The sequence below is a fragment of the Acanthopagrus latus genome, chromosome 4 (genome assembly GCF_904848185.1).
Source record: "Acanthopagrus latus isolate v.2019 chromosome 4, fAcaLat1.1, whole genome shotgun sequence".
In the NCBI taxonomy this organism is placed as follows: domain Eukaryota; kingdom Metazoa; phylum Chordata; class Actinopteri; order Spariformes; family Sparidae; genus Acanthopagrus; species Acanthopagrus latus.
Genome location: NC_051042.1, coordinates 29023505 through 29041115, shown reverse-complemented (window position 1 = coordinate 29041115; position 17611 = coordinate 29023505). Strand labels below are relative to the sequence as shown.

Below are 17611 nucleotides of genomic sequence, written 5' to 3'. Positions count from 1 at the left end.
AATGTACATGTGTAACATTTCCATCCTTTGCAGGCTCAGATAACGTGGAGTACCAGTTTGCGATGAACAACGACACCACCGAGTACCACGTCAAAGAACTTCTCCCACATACTGCCTACACATTCTTCGTGGTGGCTTACTCTCCGATGGGCGCCAGTCGCCCGTCCCTGCCTGTTACTGTAGAGATGCTGGAGGACGGTGAGTATTAAGACTAATACACAAGTGAAATAAGGAAAGCCTTGGACGCTTCATCGGCTCACAGAGCGAACATTATTAGCTTGGCTTGCCAACCTTGTAAGTCCTCTCAGACCTTTAAGAGCCCATAAATTACCAGTAACATCTGTTCATGACGTGTCAACAGACCATTTTTGCTTCAAAAGTACATAGATGTTTTGTTTCATTTTATTTTAGAACCTTCTTTAAGAAAACAGAGTTGCTGCACACTTTTGAAGGGTTTAAAAAGAGTAGATCAGAGAGATGAATGTTCATTATCACAGAGTTCAGTATGTCCTCTAATTTCCTCCCGCAGTGCCGAGTGCACCTCCTCAGCTGTCGATAGCCAGCACCTCCCCCACAGACATCAGGCTGATGTGGCATCCATTGTCCTCGCAGCACAGTCGAGGAGCTGTCACACGCTACCGCATAGAATACAGCACCTTGGATCAGGGTGAGACAACATGACCTTAACTGCCGATGAAAGCACACATTTAGGAGATTTGATTCAGGAGATACTCCCACTAAATCTCATGTATGTTAGTTTTGAGCAAGTAAAAAGCAAACTTTCTGCTTTTCTTTCTGAAATATTCCATGAATTCAGAGTCTTGAGGGTCAGAGATTTGTATGAAAGAGTAAAGAATGGTGTACTTGCAGAGCAGAATCATTTCCTCTGAGTACCCAGCTCTCCAGAATCTACAGGGAGATTAAGTTCACGCTCATAGGAACCAATTTGACACCAGCTTGTCCTTCATTGCCTTTATATAAATCTGTGAGTGTGTGTGTGTGTTGTGTGTTCCCACAGTGGACAGTGTATTCTCAGTTGAAGTTGGGGGTAATGAGACTCAATTCACACTAAGAGAGCTGCAGCCAAACCAAGCCTACCGACTGAGGATCACAGCTGGAACAGGCGTCGGCTTCGGGGTTCCCTCTGAATGGGCCCAGCACCAGACATTAGCCCAGTACAACCACAGTGAGCACAGCCTGGGTAAGGGAAGACACCAGACCACTAGGGTCTATTAGCAACAGGTTACAGTACAGCTGGAGTTAGCGTTAATATCATCATGTGGACATTTCGGTCATGTCACTTCTGTTTTTTGACATTTTTCAGTGATCTTTGCCCCGAATGAGCTGAAAGTCAGAGCCAGGCTGAACACACTGAACGTGACATGGCATCCCTCACCCAATCACACGCTGGTCTCTGGCTACAAGCTGTCCTGTCGAGAGGTGGAAGCAGACAAATTGGTGAGTGGAGGGAGGCCATCGCAGACCCACACCATCAGGCTCCGGAAGAAGGCCAGGTATCATCTCCTCACCGGCCTGGGTAAGAGTCTGACGCCCCTCTTTTCTTTAGATAAATATTTGCTAGATCCTTGACTTTCAGCTTTTTTTTTTATACGCACATTGCTTTTCAATAGCCCTGTTCAGTTCTGAGCAAGCAGAACGCTGTTTCACCGCCGTCCCCGACAGTGTTGCAATGGGAGCAATATTTCTTTTGAAAAATAAGGAAGGGATAAAGTCAGGCACCTCTGAAGAAAAAAAGTAATGATTAATAATTCAGCGCTTGTTTCAAAATTGCAGACTTGACTTGAGAGATTACTCCACCAATTACACACATGAAAGTGTGTTTACAGATCTCAGGGCGTACGACTACTACTGACTGCATATGTAGAGAAAGTAGCATAAAGCTTTTCTTGGCTCCAGAGGAAGCTGCATTTTATCTGGTAAACTGCATCCAGTAATGTCACCAAGGGGCTAAGTGGGTAAAGTCAGCACCGTGTTTTGAAGAGGAAGACGAGTGTGTGGAGTGAACACAGTGATATCTGCTGGTGCTCTGAATGCAGGTTGTAGCATAGTTGTCATATATGGTTAACAGGATACAGGTACAGTATCCTGACAGACAGTGGAACATTTTTTTTTTCTCTGTTCATACATTTGTATGTTTCTGTCTCTTAGCCCCCGACCGGCAGTATGAGGTCAGGGTTTGGGCCTTCAACAAGCAGACAGACGGAGCAGCTGCTGTCTGGAAGGGGAGGACAGACAAGCTTCACAATGCAAGTAAGATTTTTATTGACATCATGGGCACGAATGCACACATGGATGAGTGTCGCCCCAAAAAATATGTTGCTAAATAAAAATAAAAGATTCAAGCAAATTCTGTGTTTCTGCTTGTGTTGAAGCACCCACACCACCCCCACCACCGCGCCCCCCTCCATTGCCCCCAAGCAGCATCCAAGCCATGGCCAACACTTCCACCTCCATCTGGCTGCGCTGGGAGAAACCGAGGTTCAGCAACGTACGGATCATCAACTACACGGTGCGCTGCAGCCCGGCCGGCACCACCAACGCCTCCTTGGTGTCCTATCACACCAGGTAAGCAAAACTAAAATTTATCATGTCTATAATGTGTAACTTTTGCCAAGAGATGCTGGTTCAAAAGTTACTGCCATGTTTCTGAGCTGAATAATATTGCTTCCAGCATGACTTTCTATGCATCATTCACACCACAAAGCCTGATACAATCCTGAACGGTGAACCTTAAGTAGCATGATGTTAATTTGTTCTCCAAAAAGAAACATAGCTCACACTTAAATGTATTTATTAAGACTGAATGAAGTTAGAAATTGGTTTGTGCTTGATGCCATTGAATTCCCTCGCTATATAAAAGGCTTTAAATATACCTCCTTGGCCTATTGGTACCTGAAGAGCAGTTCTTTTATGTGACACATTTTTGGTCTATAAGAGCACCTTGGCCTCTCATCTGACAACAAACCGATGCTTTTACCCTTTTAAAAACCATCATTCATTAAGTAAAAAGCAAGATTGGCCTTGCATTGTATTTAATCTAAATCCATATTAAGGAGAAATATACTCACTTACTGTCTTCATAATTCTGGGTGAAAAATACCAAGCTAGTATCACAGCAGCACTTTATGAAATAGCCTTGCGATTCAATCTGTCATATTCAAGTACTCAGGCAAAAATTCCCCTTTTGTGTGTTTCAAAAGTTTTTTTATTGAAAATGTGTGTCCATGTACACGAATCATATAGACGTTAAAGTGAAACTCTCACCAAAATACGACCTAGGGTCTCTTTATGAATGTACCCGAGTCAAACGTTCGTTTAAAAAAGTGCAATTACGACAAAAGCGTCACTTTTAAGATTTTTGCCATTTTCAATGGGAGTGCAAGGGGCAAATAAAAACTCAGAATCGGTAGATTTGATGCTAACAGAAGGCTCGACACAACATGAAACTTTGCTCGTAGTATCACCAGGGTCTCGAGCATTGAGAACATTGTCTATGTACACAGAGTTTACTAAAAAGAAAGTTTTTGAACAACTCATGTTAGCAATTGTATTTCCGCTCGCTGCCGTCCTGCCAGTCGAGAAGTCAGAGCTCCAAATGTGACGTATCATGGAGGAGAGTTAAAGTGGCAACTCTCTTCTGGCAACAACGCGACACAATATCTCACGTGACTTTTCCAGCTTTTGGTTTTAGTATTGTTTCTTATATGAGTCTCCTTTTTCAACTTCAAGATAGAGGTTTTTAAAAGAACCCGTGAGTCAGGAGTCTCTAGTATCATTGACTCGAATCACTTGAGTCCTACTATAATCAAATCTGAAATGATAAATAGCGTCACGCAGAGCCGTATACGTAGCCCGCGAGCCGATGCCGTAAACACTTGTCGTCGTAGCTTGTGAGCCGCGATGCAGGAAACACAGTAGGCTCGTAGCTCGCAAGTGGTGATGCCAGAAACACCTGTAGCTTGCAAGCCTGCCCTGGAAACACAGCGGCAGACCTGGAGCTCCCGGCTCGAGTCAGAGCAGGATAGCGCAAACAGCCCGCTACGTTCTGAAAGAGTAGCAGACGAGCGAGTGAAGTCTCTGGGTTAGATTTCCTCGAGTTGGCGTGAAAAGCACATCCCTTTCCCTGGTGATTAGGCAATACTGACTCCAGAGACTCTCACAACCCAGTTCAATTTAGTGAGTGACTTGAATCCTTAAAAAGATTTACCAGCTCTATCTCCAGGTCAGTATTGTTTTTTTGCTGATGACAAAACAACAAATTATCCATGCATTTATATGGAACCAAGCGAGCAAAGTCTCATGTTGTGTCGAGCCTTTTAAGTCTTTTTAAAAAATAGCGATTTTGATGCCAACATATATTTGCCCCTAGCACTCACTTGAAAATGATTGTGACCTAGAAGTGCTGCTTTTGTGTTAATTATGCTTTCAAATGAACGTTTGACTCCGGTACATTCTCAAAAAGGCCCTAGGTTGCATTTTGGTGAGTTTCACTCTATGAAAGACTCCAAGATGTGAACGGTGAACCAAAAAGTGAGCTTTAATGATGTGGATGTAGTGAAGAAAACTGGCACAAGGAAAATCCAAGAACCTAGGAAATACAAAACTTTCAAACACTTGTACTTGTCAAAACGGAATAAAGCCTGGGGAACACAAGCAGGACTGCAGATAGAAACATGAGGAACACACACACCAAGCAAACACAGATGAACTAACAACAGAACAAGGGAAAACAGACTAATCAGGGACAGGTGAAAATAATCAGGACATTGACAAGGGAGGGAAAACAGGACACCACCTGAATCTCAGCACCATGACAGTAGGTTTACTGCTATGACCATTGCACAAACTGATGTTTTATTAACCAAAACCTCAACTAAAATGCTCTGTTGCCAACCCTCACAACAGACAGGATGTTGTGGCTGTACTGGGAGTAAAATCCTGACAAACCAGCCCCCTACATAAAATAATATGTACATCTGCAGGATACTTGGATAATAAACAAATAACTCTTGAGGGGATAATCTGACTGAAATGGGTTTTTACAAGCTCTTAGGACCCAGATGAATAATTAAAAAACAAAGGTGTATAGGGGCTCAAATTTCAAGGGGCTCAGTTAAGATAAGTTAAAGATAAACAAACAAAAGAAAACCTGCAGACGTCCAACTATTTGTAAGGCAAGTAAAACTGGCACAAGTAAGGACGGCCCTGGTGCAGGCAGCCTAGTTGACTGGGGACTTTTTGTGGTCGCTCAACTTGGCTGAAGAATAAACACAATTTCCTTCAACTAGATTGAACCGGGGTCTGCAGTGTGTCAGATTCAGAATGAGTGAGTCCAACCTGCCGGTGCCATTTACCACCTCTACTTAAGCCTTCACAAAAGGGCGTCGTCACAACCTGGGACCTCCCAAAGCTGCTTCCACTCACTAATTAGCAGTCAGTCTCCACAGCCTGCACACAGGTGATCTGAATCCACTGCAATCAGTCAAATAGTAACTGCTTAGAGCAGTGGTGTCAAACTGATCCAGTAAAGGGCCATGTGGCTGCAGGTTTTCATTCCAACCAAGCAAGAACACACCTGATCCAAATCAGGTGTGTTCTTGCTTGGTTGCCAGCATCACACAGCAAATGACTGTCAAATGGAAAGCAGGCAATAGGAGCTAACTATATTAAAGCTAATACATTTTCTAGCCCAGAGTGGTCTAAATGAATTAAACAAACTTGGTTATATTTTTTCCTGTCAGCGCAGGATAGAAGCCACACACACACAAACAAACACACTGAACCCTCTCTGCTGTGTCTGTGTGCCGCAGCTCTGCTCAGGAGATACTGCTCGGGGCGCTGAAGCCCTTCACCCGCTACGAGCTGGCCGTGCAGTCTAATGGAGTGGATGTGGTGGGACCTTTCAGCGGCACAGTGGAGGAGTCGACTCTGTCTGACCGTGAGTCTCTGCTGTGCTCCCGTCAATGCTTGCTCGCTCCGTTTGTGCTCGTATTTTTAAAAAAGAGCAGAGGTTCAAAGTCCTCGAAGACCTCCCTGCTGTACTGTGATCACTTCAAGTCTCTTTCCACCCACTTGATGGTGATGAATGAAAACACTCCCGTCCCTCACTACCTTTGCAGTGTCCTTGGGTGAATCACTTGACTGAGCAGTTCAAGGGGAACGTCGGTGTGCCAAAAATTGACTTCAGTTAGTTATAGCGGGCAGCTCTGGTGCTGGGTGTTGATGTCTGTGATCATGTTGGGATAAATCTGGAAGAGGAAGAAGAGGATGAAGGGTCAATGAACATATTCTGTTAAATTAAAAAAGGTTTTGGTCCTTTCATATATTTAATTCAGCTCAAAATACACTTAAAATGGACCTACAAATTTCACCCAGTCTCCTCTTTTTGATTTGCAGACACTCTTAAAATATTTTTTTTTCATTCATATTACCTCATGCTCTGTTATGAATAATGTATTTCATCTGGTACTTAAAGTGCACATTCATCTCTTCGGTGTAGCCTGATTAGATGCACTTAAAGTGTTGATTATGTCAGTTTTACTGCATGCCTGATTTCGGTCTCCAGACGTTACGGTGAAGCTGTGCAACTTGTGCTCTCTGAAGCCTGCAGATGCTCTAATGTATGCATGTGCAGGTTTGCGTGAGTGTGAGTGCATGCTCACTCATGTGTAGATCAGAGTGCTGGCTGGCCATTGGCCAGTGGACATGGGAATTAGTTTTTGGCATTGATGGCTGATAACTGACTGTAATGAAATGCCCAGGTGTAGTTGAGGCTCCCGCGCTGGCCGCCAGCTCTGTCTGTCAGCCAAGTAAGTGTGGTGAGTGGAGAGCAGCGCCGCTTTTTAATGACATTATTACCACCAGTCACCCTGTCATGCTCCCGACTGCCATGTATCATCACCTGAGCCCCAGCCCATTCCCCCGTTGCCCTGCTTGTCCCCTCTCCTGTACCCAGGTGGCTCGGACATGAGGACGCAGATGGTCTTCACACCACTTGTCAAATCCCCCACCAAGACAATATACATTCCCCAGCTGTGAGGCCTCATTTCTGGGCTCTAATTATTGACCCAGACCTCCTTTCTCCTTCAGGGCCCTCCACACCTCCGGAGGAGCTGCAGCTGAGTGCTCTGGACTCATCGTCTGTGCTGGTGAGCTGGCGCCCTCCACTGGAGCCAAACGGTATCATCATCAGCTACAGGATTTTATACAGCGGCAACCTCAGCCAGCCCGAGCACTTGTGGGGAAACCTCTCTCAGGACGGTGGGTGTTGGCTAATTTGCAATGAAAGCAGTTAATCACTAAACCTTTGACTCCCATTGTTGTTTAGTTTAATTGCAACATACCATCTAAACTTACTCTCTGGCTCAAGTGAAATTGTGTGACTAAGGATTGGCCTTGATGCTGTTTCTGTCCCTCTCTCTGTCTCTCAGGAAGCATTACCAGTGTGGAGGTGCAGGGTTTGTTTGGTGGCACCCGTTACTTTTTTAAAATGGGTGCATCTACTGAGGTGGGGCCGGGGCCTTTTTCACCTATAAAGGATGTTCACACCCCTCTTCCAAAATATGGTAGGTGAAGGAAAGAAGTAACAGTAGTTTTAGGAGCACTGATAGTAGCCAGTAATCATGCTTGTGACAGCTGCAGAGGTCGATATGGAATATGTTTAAAAAAAAAAAAGGAATGTATTATGTTGACTATTTGTTTGTGAATGGAAACAAGGGAGAGAGAAAGAGGCAGGTTGCAGTCACAATGTCAAGAGGGTTGAAGGATGAGAAAGGGACAACACTTTTCAGTTTACAAGGAGCAGATTTATCACCTGGAGAATGAAGAGGACGTAACATCTCTCTTTTATTTAATGTCTTCATGGTCATGAAAAGGAAAACTTTATTGGCACATGACTTTTTAATGTCCTCACAAGCAGATATAGAAGCAAATACCAGGCATAATGATTCACTGAACATGTGAATACTGTGAATTGTAATTACTGCTGAATGAATTTTGAATAACATCAACGTGACTGACCATGAATCTGAATGTATGTGTTTTAAATGTTTGTTGTTTTAATGTAATGTAGGTTAACTTATAAGCTGCAATTTCTAAAACAAACAAACCAAAAAGAAAAAAGCCCAGATGTAAAGGTTCAGTTTTCACTTTGTTGTTCAAATTCTCTGACTTGGCATGTTTCCTTTTGGCACATCTGACTGATATTATTCCCCTCAGTTTATCTGTCACACTTTGTCTTTGGCACACTATCAGTCCTAAATATCTCAGTAAGTTATCGCTCCATGTGTTGTGTTACTGCAACAGACAACGAATAAATCTAAATAAATCTTGTTAACGCTACGTTACCAACAGCTCTCTGGGAGGCACAAACTGAGGCTGTGGTGTGCTCGAATTTATATTTATATTACACATGCCAACATTTCTATTCAGTGAAACTAATGCACTACTAATATACAATTTAAACTATCCAAGCTGTGTACCACTAGCAGCAGGGGGAAATGTCTATTATGGTTGGTTGTAATCTGTAAAATTAATCTCACCCGTCCAGCAGAGAGCAGGGCACTTCTGCGTCAGTCTGGAAACATTTCTCTATCATCGTCACAACATTTATTATTGTTTTCTGCCTACGCTTGTCCCGATCTCATTTAGTGTCTTGGAGTTTTAATTTCTTCAATTTAGGCTCCTGTGATTTTTCTTGCACAAAATAAGTACGATCATCCATCCTTTATCAGACTGAGGTTTCGAACTTCTTGATACAGTTTGTTTGGCAGGAAAGAGCTGCCACTCGCCGCCTTCTTCTTCTTCTTCTTCTTCTTCTTCTTCTTCTTCTTCTTCTTCTTCTTCTTCTTCTTCTTCTTCTTCTTCTTCTTCTTCTTCTTCTTCTTCTTCTTCTTCTTCTTCTTCTTCTTCTTCTTCTTCTTCTTCTTCTTTCTTCTTCCTCCAACCCAGTCATTTCCGAAGGCCATGCAAAAAGACCCTCAGTAATGCCAGGTTTGTCTGTCGTTGGCTACTGTAGAAACATGGCGGTGCAACATGGCGACCTCTGTAGATGGAGACCCGCCTCCCTATAAAGATATAAACAGCTCATCTGGAGAAAACTGAAACACGACGACTCTGAAACATACTTATGAATATTAAATTCCATTTCTGCCACGTCTGTTCTAATGGATGCAACTACATATCACACACTGTACCATTTTAATTATTCAGTCGTGGTTACATTTACAATAAGGCATTCGGTTGCTTCTAAGACTGTCTCTCAGTATACACCATCACACTTGTGCTCATGCGCACACACACAGACACACACAGCCTTTTCCCCGTGAGGTGGGCAATTTATCCCTGCCAGCAGGGAAAGTGCTGCTCGGTGGGACACTATTATTTCTCCTCTCCTATTCTGCTGCATTTGGAGGATGAAAATTAAGTGTGGATATCAAAGAGGCGGCCTCATCAGCGACCCCCAGGGGAGAGCTTTGAATTACTGCTCTCTTTACCCAGCAGAATCGCTGCGAAAAGCACTTTTCTTCATGTTACTTTGCGTTTAAGCATACGATCTCATTATACACTTTATAATTCCATCCGTCAGCGTTTCGGCTTTACCTGTAATTATGAAATGCCCCTTTTGTCTTTAAACAGACGGAGTCATAAAAAACAGGGCTGTTAGCTCCGCTGTGAACTCTTATATAACACGCCCATCAAACTCACTGTCCTTACAGCGTCCTTACAAACAGTCCCATCAGCAATGAAGATAATCACACTACGTTATTTTAGGCATTCCATGTCTCTCTCAAACACATCAGAGAGAGATAGTGTTGTGTACAGACTATAATTTACCCATGTAAGTGCATAATTTATGGTAATTGATAGTCAAAAGGAAAATATATTTGGAATATTTTGAAAATCAGTCTCCCTTAATGCAATAAGAAGTGAGCAAGCAGTGTTGTTTCTGTTATTTCCTTGCCCCTAAACTGTAATAAAAAGACAGAGTAACAGGTTTATTTTGTTCACAAAGGCTGTAATAGTGTTGCCAGCGTGCTAGTGTGAATGGGACTGAGGTGGCTGGTGGGTGGGTGGGTGAGATCTCCTGCCATCTGTTTCCTCTCCTCTCTGTGTCCAAGGCTGCCAAAGACACCCAGCATAAATGAATATCAATGAAGGTCCGCTCTCCCTAGTCGAGTGTTGCCTCATATCTCTCCACTGTGGAATCGATGCAAACTCGCTGACTCCTTTTACACCCGTGCAGTAGATGTGAAATACTTGGACATTTTAATATGCCGTTCCATATATGAGACAAAGACAGATACTGGTAATTGATCAAATAGCAAAACCAATACGGCAAATGTAAATCTGTAATGCCATGATTTGTTGTTTTCTGACATTTTAACAGAGCTGGACATCCACGCAGTGACAGGCATCATAGTCGGTGTGTGTCTCGGACTGATATGCATCCTGCTCTGCATGTGTTTCAGCTTCCGTAATGGCAAATCCAGGTAAGGAAACTGCAGAGTGTCAGTGCTCAAACAGTGCCCATTCATCTTACTTCTTTAAGTTGATTGGAACAACTATTTAAGCTAAAAACAACCCAAGCGACTGTTTTATCGCCTGACTCCTGTACCATCCCTCTCATCTTTGCTCCAAATAGGGAGGTGTCTGGGGGTCTGGACCCCACAGCTGTGACCCCTCAGTACAGGAGAGGAGGCAGCCCCGCTTCCACCAACGTGCCAGAGTGCAGCGATAGCCACGAGCTGGAGACACTAATGCCCCCAGGCAACCAAGAGTCTGGCCAGCCGCTAGAGGAGGCCTCAGAGGAGCAGAGCCTGATGGCAAGTGCTAATCCGAGGGAAGGGGAGGATGCCCCCGCACCTGAACCCAAGGTCAAAACCTGTAACGGGGCAGCTCTTTCCCAGATGGGCCTCTGATACCCTATTATTTTTTCATGTGTTGATAGAGGGATAATAATTGTAATTTTGGTGCATCCACTGTGTTGTTACTCTTGCAGGCTGCTTGGAATGGCTCTGTGAGCCATGACTGGGCCAACAGAATCACTAGATACAGAGACACCATAACAGAAGACTCTCCAACTCTCATTAATGGAGCTCTCAACACGCTAATTACTGATAACAGCACGGTAAATGAATAAACTAAATTCAATGATTAATCTATTTTAGCAATCAGCCTGTGTCTGACAACTGTAGCTCACCTGGTCAAATGGCATTTTTAATTGGCTGACTGCCAAACAACACCCCCCTCAGTAATTGTATTCAAGCTCTCTGTTCCTGCACAGTTAACAATAACACTGCGGAAGATTTACCACTTAAAATTTGTAGTAATTTATGTGCACTTCATTCAACATTGGGTCCTTGATTTCATTATGAGTTTTACAAAAGAAGGCTTCTCTCTTTTGGCTGCCAAAACTGTCACTGGCATATTTTCTTAGCAAGAGGTAGCAAGCTTAATAAGCTAAGGCTAACTCAATGAATTGAATGAAAACACTGTCAATGATTTTGTAATGGGTTCTTTAATATGCATTTGATGGCTGCATGTATGATTTTGTGCAAAAGTTTGAAGCTAAAGTTGATTTTCCCAGGCTAACAGTTTGCATACCTACCACTAGATAAACCACACATGGTAGATAAAGAAAGAGAGCAATATTCTTCATGTGTAGCGTAAACCCAGTTGGTCCTATAATAGGCTTAACAGTAGTAAGTAGGATAAGAAAAAATCTGAGCTCAGACTTATTTTATTTACTTATTTATAGCATACTATCCTTTTAGGTAGTTAGCCTACTTAATTGTTTGTCATTTCAAACAGCATTTTTAAGCTTAGATAAAAGGCTAGGGTGAGGACTAATGAACCTATTTATTGCTCAGTTAACAATGCTAAGGTTGTTTCCCCAAACTGAGTTAAGAGTAGTATGGATAGAATTGTTAACTTTTATCTAAACTTTGATAGCAGATTGGCCTCCACGCGACAGGGAACATAACCCGTAATCTGTGACTAATGACTAGTTCGTTAACTATGTACTCTTTCTCTAGTAGATTAAAAAAAAACACTGTTAAATCTCTTTGGTGTTGGTTTCAGAAAGGGCAAAAAAACTACACAATCCCCCTTGACATATGGAAGAATCTAACACATTGTGATTCCTGATATCGTTGTGTTCGTTATGCTCAGTGGACTGTGTACTGTGCTTGTTGGCTACTTCACAAAAAACACTCAGTGTTTTAGTTACCTGGCTAGATAAACGGTAACAGTGACTTTTCGTGTTGCAGGACTCATCTGATCGTCTGTGCACATCCGTGTGCAGTAACCAGGTCGAGGCAGAAGTCATTGTTCACTCAGAGCTGACAGAACCCAGGAGGGAGAAAGAAGAGGAGGGCAGCAAAAGGGAGATGGATTCTAACACCCCCAGAGGACCCTCATTATCCGAGGACAGATATTCCCCTTTGAGCGAGCCATGCCCACCAGGCGAGGACGACACACTAGAAAAACTATCACTGGCTCAAAGCCCCTTGAGTCTTCCCTCGCTAAAGTTGGTGGCTAATCACAACGGGGAGCTGGAAGGCATGGGAGACCAGCCGAATGCAGACTCAGAGCCACAGCAAGACATTGGGCTAACCAATGGCTTCCACTCCCCAAAGACGGTGCGTACGGTGCTGAGGTCAGAGCATCTGGAAAACGGAGACTCCAGACACTGCCCCTCGGCACCAGGGAAGGCCATCTCTGCCGGGCTGTCCCCTGCCCCCTTTGTCAGCTCCGGCCTTGTCCACTCTACCTCAGCAGCACACAGTTATCTGTGCCCGTAGCCTCCGCATGTAGGGCATCGACCGTAACACACACATACAGACATCAGACTGATTCTCTTTCTTTCACATACCCAGGAAGAATCCCGAAGGATTATTTTTATGCATCTCATTATCGGATTCCTTTTTTTCTCCCTTGCAAAGTTTTTATAGGTACTTTGAATCCATTGTTTCATACGTATGTATATACAGTCTACATATACAGTATATTTTTAGTGGTAGAGTACTGTATATGGGTATGCATTCTCTGGCATTGCAACCATATTTTTCCTCTGGGTTCTCTTTCCTGTCCTACAGGAAAGAAAAGGAAAGATTTATCTTAACGAAGCAGATGGAAGTGGATAGAAGGAGGCTATTCCCACTGTGTCGCACATGGCTCTGTTGCACTCAGGAATGAGAAAACCTGGAATGTTATTAGCGAATGAGACGGGCTATCATCGTGGATGAGAGCATCGGAAGTGCGGCTCGATGGGTCTCCCCGGGCTCCGTCGCATGGATGCGACTTTACCGAGTGGCACTGAGGAATAAGCCTTAAAGAGTATCTGCACACTCTGAGGGTGCAGAACACCTGTGTCCCTCTCCAGCCTCCTGTTGTCTCAGGGTCCACACACACACACACACACACACACACACACACACACACACACACACACACACACACACACACACACAGATTCCACGGTATCTCATGGTCACCCATAAACACACATTTACGCACACACCTTTCCTGACTGCAGTGTGGGGGTCTCAGGTGCCTAATTATTATAGGTGCGTTTATAACCTCTGTATATTTCTATAGATGATTATAACCAGTACAAATACAAAAACACTTGTCAACATGAAGGAAAGAACACACAAAATGTAAAAAAAATATGTGGAGTATACAGATCTGGTACACATGAAGTATTTTTCTTTTCTTTTTTTTTTTTTCATAAATGCCATTTATCCATGTGGTATGGGTTTGGAAAACCAGGGACTCTCAGTTCAAAACTAAAAATGCATTTTTTGCTGTATTTCAGATGGTGGATATCTCATTTCAAAACAAAAGTATTTACATGTACATGTTGGTTTTGGTTTTAATTATGTTGGTGGGAAAACTAGAGGAGGTTCCGACAACCCATCTATAGATCACTCTTCTGGTTTGGGTCCTATTTAGGGATGCACCAGTGTAAGATTGTGCCATTAGTCAATCATTTTTTTAAGACAAAAGCCTTGCCATGTTTTTAATTTGAGGTAATATTAACTTGTTTCTATACGGCAATTCAATTACAGCTGCACAATTCTCTATTCTGCTACAGTACCATAAATCACGATAACCTGACTCGAAATTCTTACATTTATCATATAGGAAAGGATGACAAAATAAATACATTTTAAAAACAAACCCTTTTTAAAAAACATATATATATCTCCATAATTGGTTGATTCGAGAAGCTCAGTAAGTGAGAATTTGTCGCGGCGGTGCGTGAGGGGAACTGGTGCATCCCTACTCCTTATCAACAACACTACCTCATTTCTTTTCAGGACGCTTACCAGTTTGGTTTTCTTACTTTTACGTAACTAGCACCTTTTTAAAGATCTCTTTCTTAACGTGTCTGGTTTTACAAAGCCTCTGTTATTCGCAGAAATACTCATCCAATACTGACTGTACACCCTCCTGTTTTACGTCAAAGAAATGTGTGTGGATTTAGTGTACAGCAGCTTTACTCTCAGATCTCAAAAAGATTGTGTCACTCTGTATTGTTACTGTTTCAATACATTACACGTACGTTAACACCCAGAGTCGTTCATATGAAGCCCCTGAAATGAGGTCTGAACAATTTTATCAAATCCATTTTTGACCTGCTTCAAATAAAACTAGGCCACCGGTGGTTTGACTCTCCACCTGCAGGTAATGAGTGTCGCTCCTACGTTTTCCCCTTTTTACAGGTTCTGTTCGAGTGTGATTATGTAAGAAGGATTTATTCATTTTAAAGGATACACATCTTGACAGTGCTGACCTTTGAGACGATGGGGCGACGCACAGTCCAAATTAGAGGAAGCTAAAGTATTAGCTGCTTTGCACCTTTCAGCTTGATATAACTTCCTCTGTCGGAGTCATAACTGTTCCACCAAAGATGAACAATTAGCAGGTGGTTATGAGACAGGAACAGATTGTTTCTAAATGTCTTTTAATAAAACTGAAGTTTTGGTCCTGTTAGTGGGTGAACTGAGCTAATAAGCTAATGGACGGTTATGAAATTGTAAGTTTCATAGCTTTACCGGAAGAAGAACTGTTCAGCAAATGAGCAATGGTTAGTCGACAGGACTCAGTGGTGTGTATACATCTTATAAATAAGCTGCATGAACATTTTGTCCTGATAACTACTGAGCAGAGCTAACAAGCTAACTGAGTATTAGCTAGGTTGCTAACTTTATAGCTTGGGCAGAGCAAGAACTTTTCCACTAAAAAGCAACGGTTAACATAGAGGATTTGATGGTTTATGTATTTATTTAAGATAAACTGTGAACTTTTGGTCCTGTTAGTGACTGAGCTGACTTTACAAGCTTATGAACTGTCAGCAAGCTTGTTAGCTTAACAGCATAAATTTTCCCCTATCAGTAACTTGTATTGATAAACTGGTTTGCAATGGTAAACAAAACTACCAGGGGGAAGTAAACACAACAGTAGTGAAAAAACATAAATAAGTTCTGGGAGCTATTGTGACAGACTACCGTTAGCTTGCTATTTAGCAATTCAACAACTAGTCGCTGCTTAACACTCATTGCCTGCAGGTGGTGCAATCAGTAAAATGACAGCAGCTTTAACACTATTTGTTCCTGCAGTCAATAATTGACTTTAATCATAATAAACAGTGAGTTTTTTCAGGCTACAACTTGGTTCTAAGTCTATGTTAAGGACGCTAACATCACATATAAACTCACTTTACTCAGAAAAAGCAAGAATGAGTCTGACAAATTGTACATAACAAATACGTCTGAGTGATTCTACGATAATGACAGCTTGGATCAGCTTATAATAATGATAAAATTCACTTCAAATATTGACAGAATTAATGCGAGCGTCACCCTGCTGTACATGATGTCTCATCCTCTGTCAGGTGGCTTTGTACAACCCTGTTTATCTTTCCCACTTATCTACTCATGTCCATGCAAAGTGTCAAAATCTCACCAGCTCAACTCACATCAGCAAACAGAATTGTAAAATGGCTCCTCAAGTATGAAACACCCTGAACATGTTTCTCACCAACATAATTGTGTTTTTTTCTCTAAAACTTTTGTTTGATTTTTCTGAAACAAAACGAATGGATGGTACCTCAAAGAAACCTTATTTTTTTAGCCTTGCCATGTATGTAGTGAACATGATTTACATGTTTTTACTGCAGTTGCAGTCATATAGGGACAGAAGTGAATGTGTTCTTTAGCAAACCTGGGTCAAATGTTCATTGGATTTTTGGGGTGATTGATTGCGGTTTGCCACATCAGGAAAATTCTGATTGTCAGTAACAGAAATGTTTGTCAAACACCTTACTAAAGACATAAAAAAAAATGTATGGCACTCACTGTACTGTGCTACCTGGCTAACCACACTTACACAGTGCATGAAGAGCAACTCAACAGCAGACTCACCTGTGGCAGGAAACTGCTGCGGCTGCACTGCTCCACTCATCAATCTAACGTGGCAGGTGTGTTTTATTTGTGGCCACACTCCAATTAGTGATGTCAGAGCAGGTTTCCATCAGCTGTTAAAAGGTAAACACCTGCTGTGACATCACTGATCGTGTGACAAATTAAATGTAAAGTGAGCGGTGCGGCCGCAGCTTTCTGCCCAGCGGGACTGATGATCATTTGCCCTTTACATGCAAGTAAGCTAAAGCAAACCACCAAAACTATGTGTGTGTATTTTTGATTCAGGTTCTTTACTGATACTGTTCTATATATATATATATTGATACTGTTTCTCATCATCCTCACAAATGCCAGAGTCCAGAAAGAAGCATAATATCCTCGAAAGCATTCCAGTTTTTATATCGTAACACATACCTGTCTCAGTCCAGGTCGGCCATGATTTGCAGTGCTACCTTAAGAAGAGACGTGCTTAAAACCCCGGACTGTGTTCCCGCTGCTCTCGGATCTGCCCTTAGTGATTCCATTCACTGCACTGTTTGCAGACGCTGAAGGCCAAGTCGATGGAAGTCACGCAGTCAGGGGCATTACGACAGCGTTTCTTTCAAGGAAGTTGCTGGTCGTGGTGACAAGAATGAAAGTGACTTTTTATTAAACATTTTCATGTAATTGTTTATATGTTTATAAGGTTTTGTGAAGACGTCGCTCATCCAACACGGCCATTTTTCAAAAAAAGAAGCTAATACACAAGCAGCTGTTCACACATTCTGTGTCTCTCTATTATAACTACAGACAGATCACAGCTATTTGGCAATCAAGTAGACAAAAAGTACAACATAAAATGAGGTAAATTGCTATTAACATATGCAGATTGTCTACAGCACTGCACCAATTCCATCATATGGGCATTGAACACATTTTGAAATGTATTGATATTTGCTAGCGAGTTGCAGTTTTTGGATGGTTAACAAAGACACCGTCACGTCTGTGATGCAGTATTTTTATGATGCAGCTGCCAAAATCTAATAATCACCCTAGCTGGCACAGAGTAGATACATTTTTAGGCGACATGCAGCATTTAAAATCCACACATTTCATGTTCTTTTTCAGGCCACAATGATTGCAGTCGAATCCCACTGTTTTGTCTGTGTTTAAAGTCTCGA

The 17611-nt window shown here is 42.4% G+C and overlaps 1 protein-coding gene across 3 annotated transcripts in view; it reads left to right on the top strand.

Moving 5' to 3' along the window:
• The window catches only part of igdcc4 (immunoglobulin superfamily, DCC subclass, member 4), a 58331-nt gene extending 41214 nt beyond the window's left edge, over positions 1–17117 (top strand). The window contains exons 8-22 of one of the 3 annotated variants that reach the window (XM_037096240.1): positions 34–198; positions 530–667; positions 1019–1201; positions 1325–1537; positions 2170–2271; positions 2394–2586; positions 5832–5959; positions 7111–7281; positions 7452–7586; positions 10409–10511; positions 10664–10895; positions 11021–11149; positions 12291–12974; positions 13119–16687; positions 16875–17117. In XM_037096240.1, the coding sequence (XP_036952135.1) occupies positions 34–198; positions 530–667; positions 1019–1201; positions 1325–1537; positions 2170–2271; positions 2394–2586; positions 5832–5959; positions 7111–7281; positions 7452–7586; positions 10409–10511; positions 10664–10895; positions 11021–11149; positions 12291–12824 (2426 nt within the window). In that variant the 3' untranslated portion in view covers positions 12825–12974; positions 13119–16687; positions 16875–17117. Of the gene's footprint in view, positions 1–33; positions 199–529; positions 668–1018; positions 1202–1324; positions 1538–2169; positions 2272–2393; positions 2587–5831; positions 5960–7110; positions 7282–7451; positions 7587–10408; positions 10512–10663; positions 10896–11020; positions 11150–12290; positions 16688–16874 lie in introns of all 3 variants that reach the window. The other 2 variants (XM_037096241.1, XM_037096239.1) reach the window with 2 other exon arrangements.
• Positions 17118–17611: the final 494 nt, after the last annotated feature.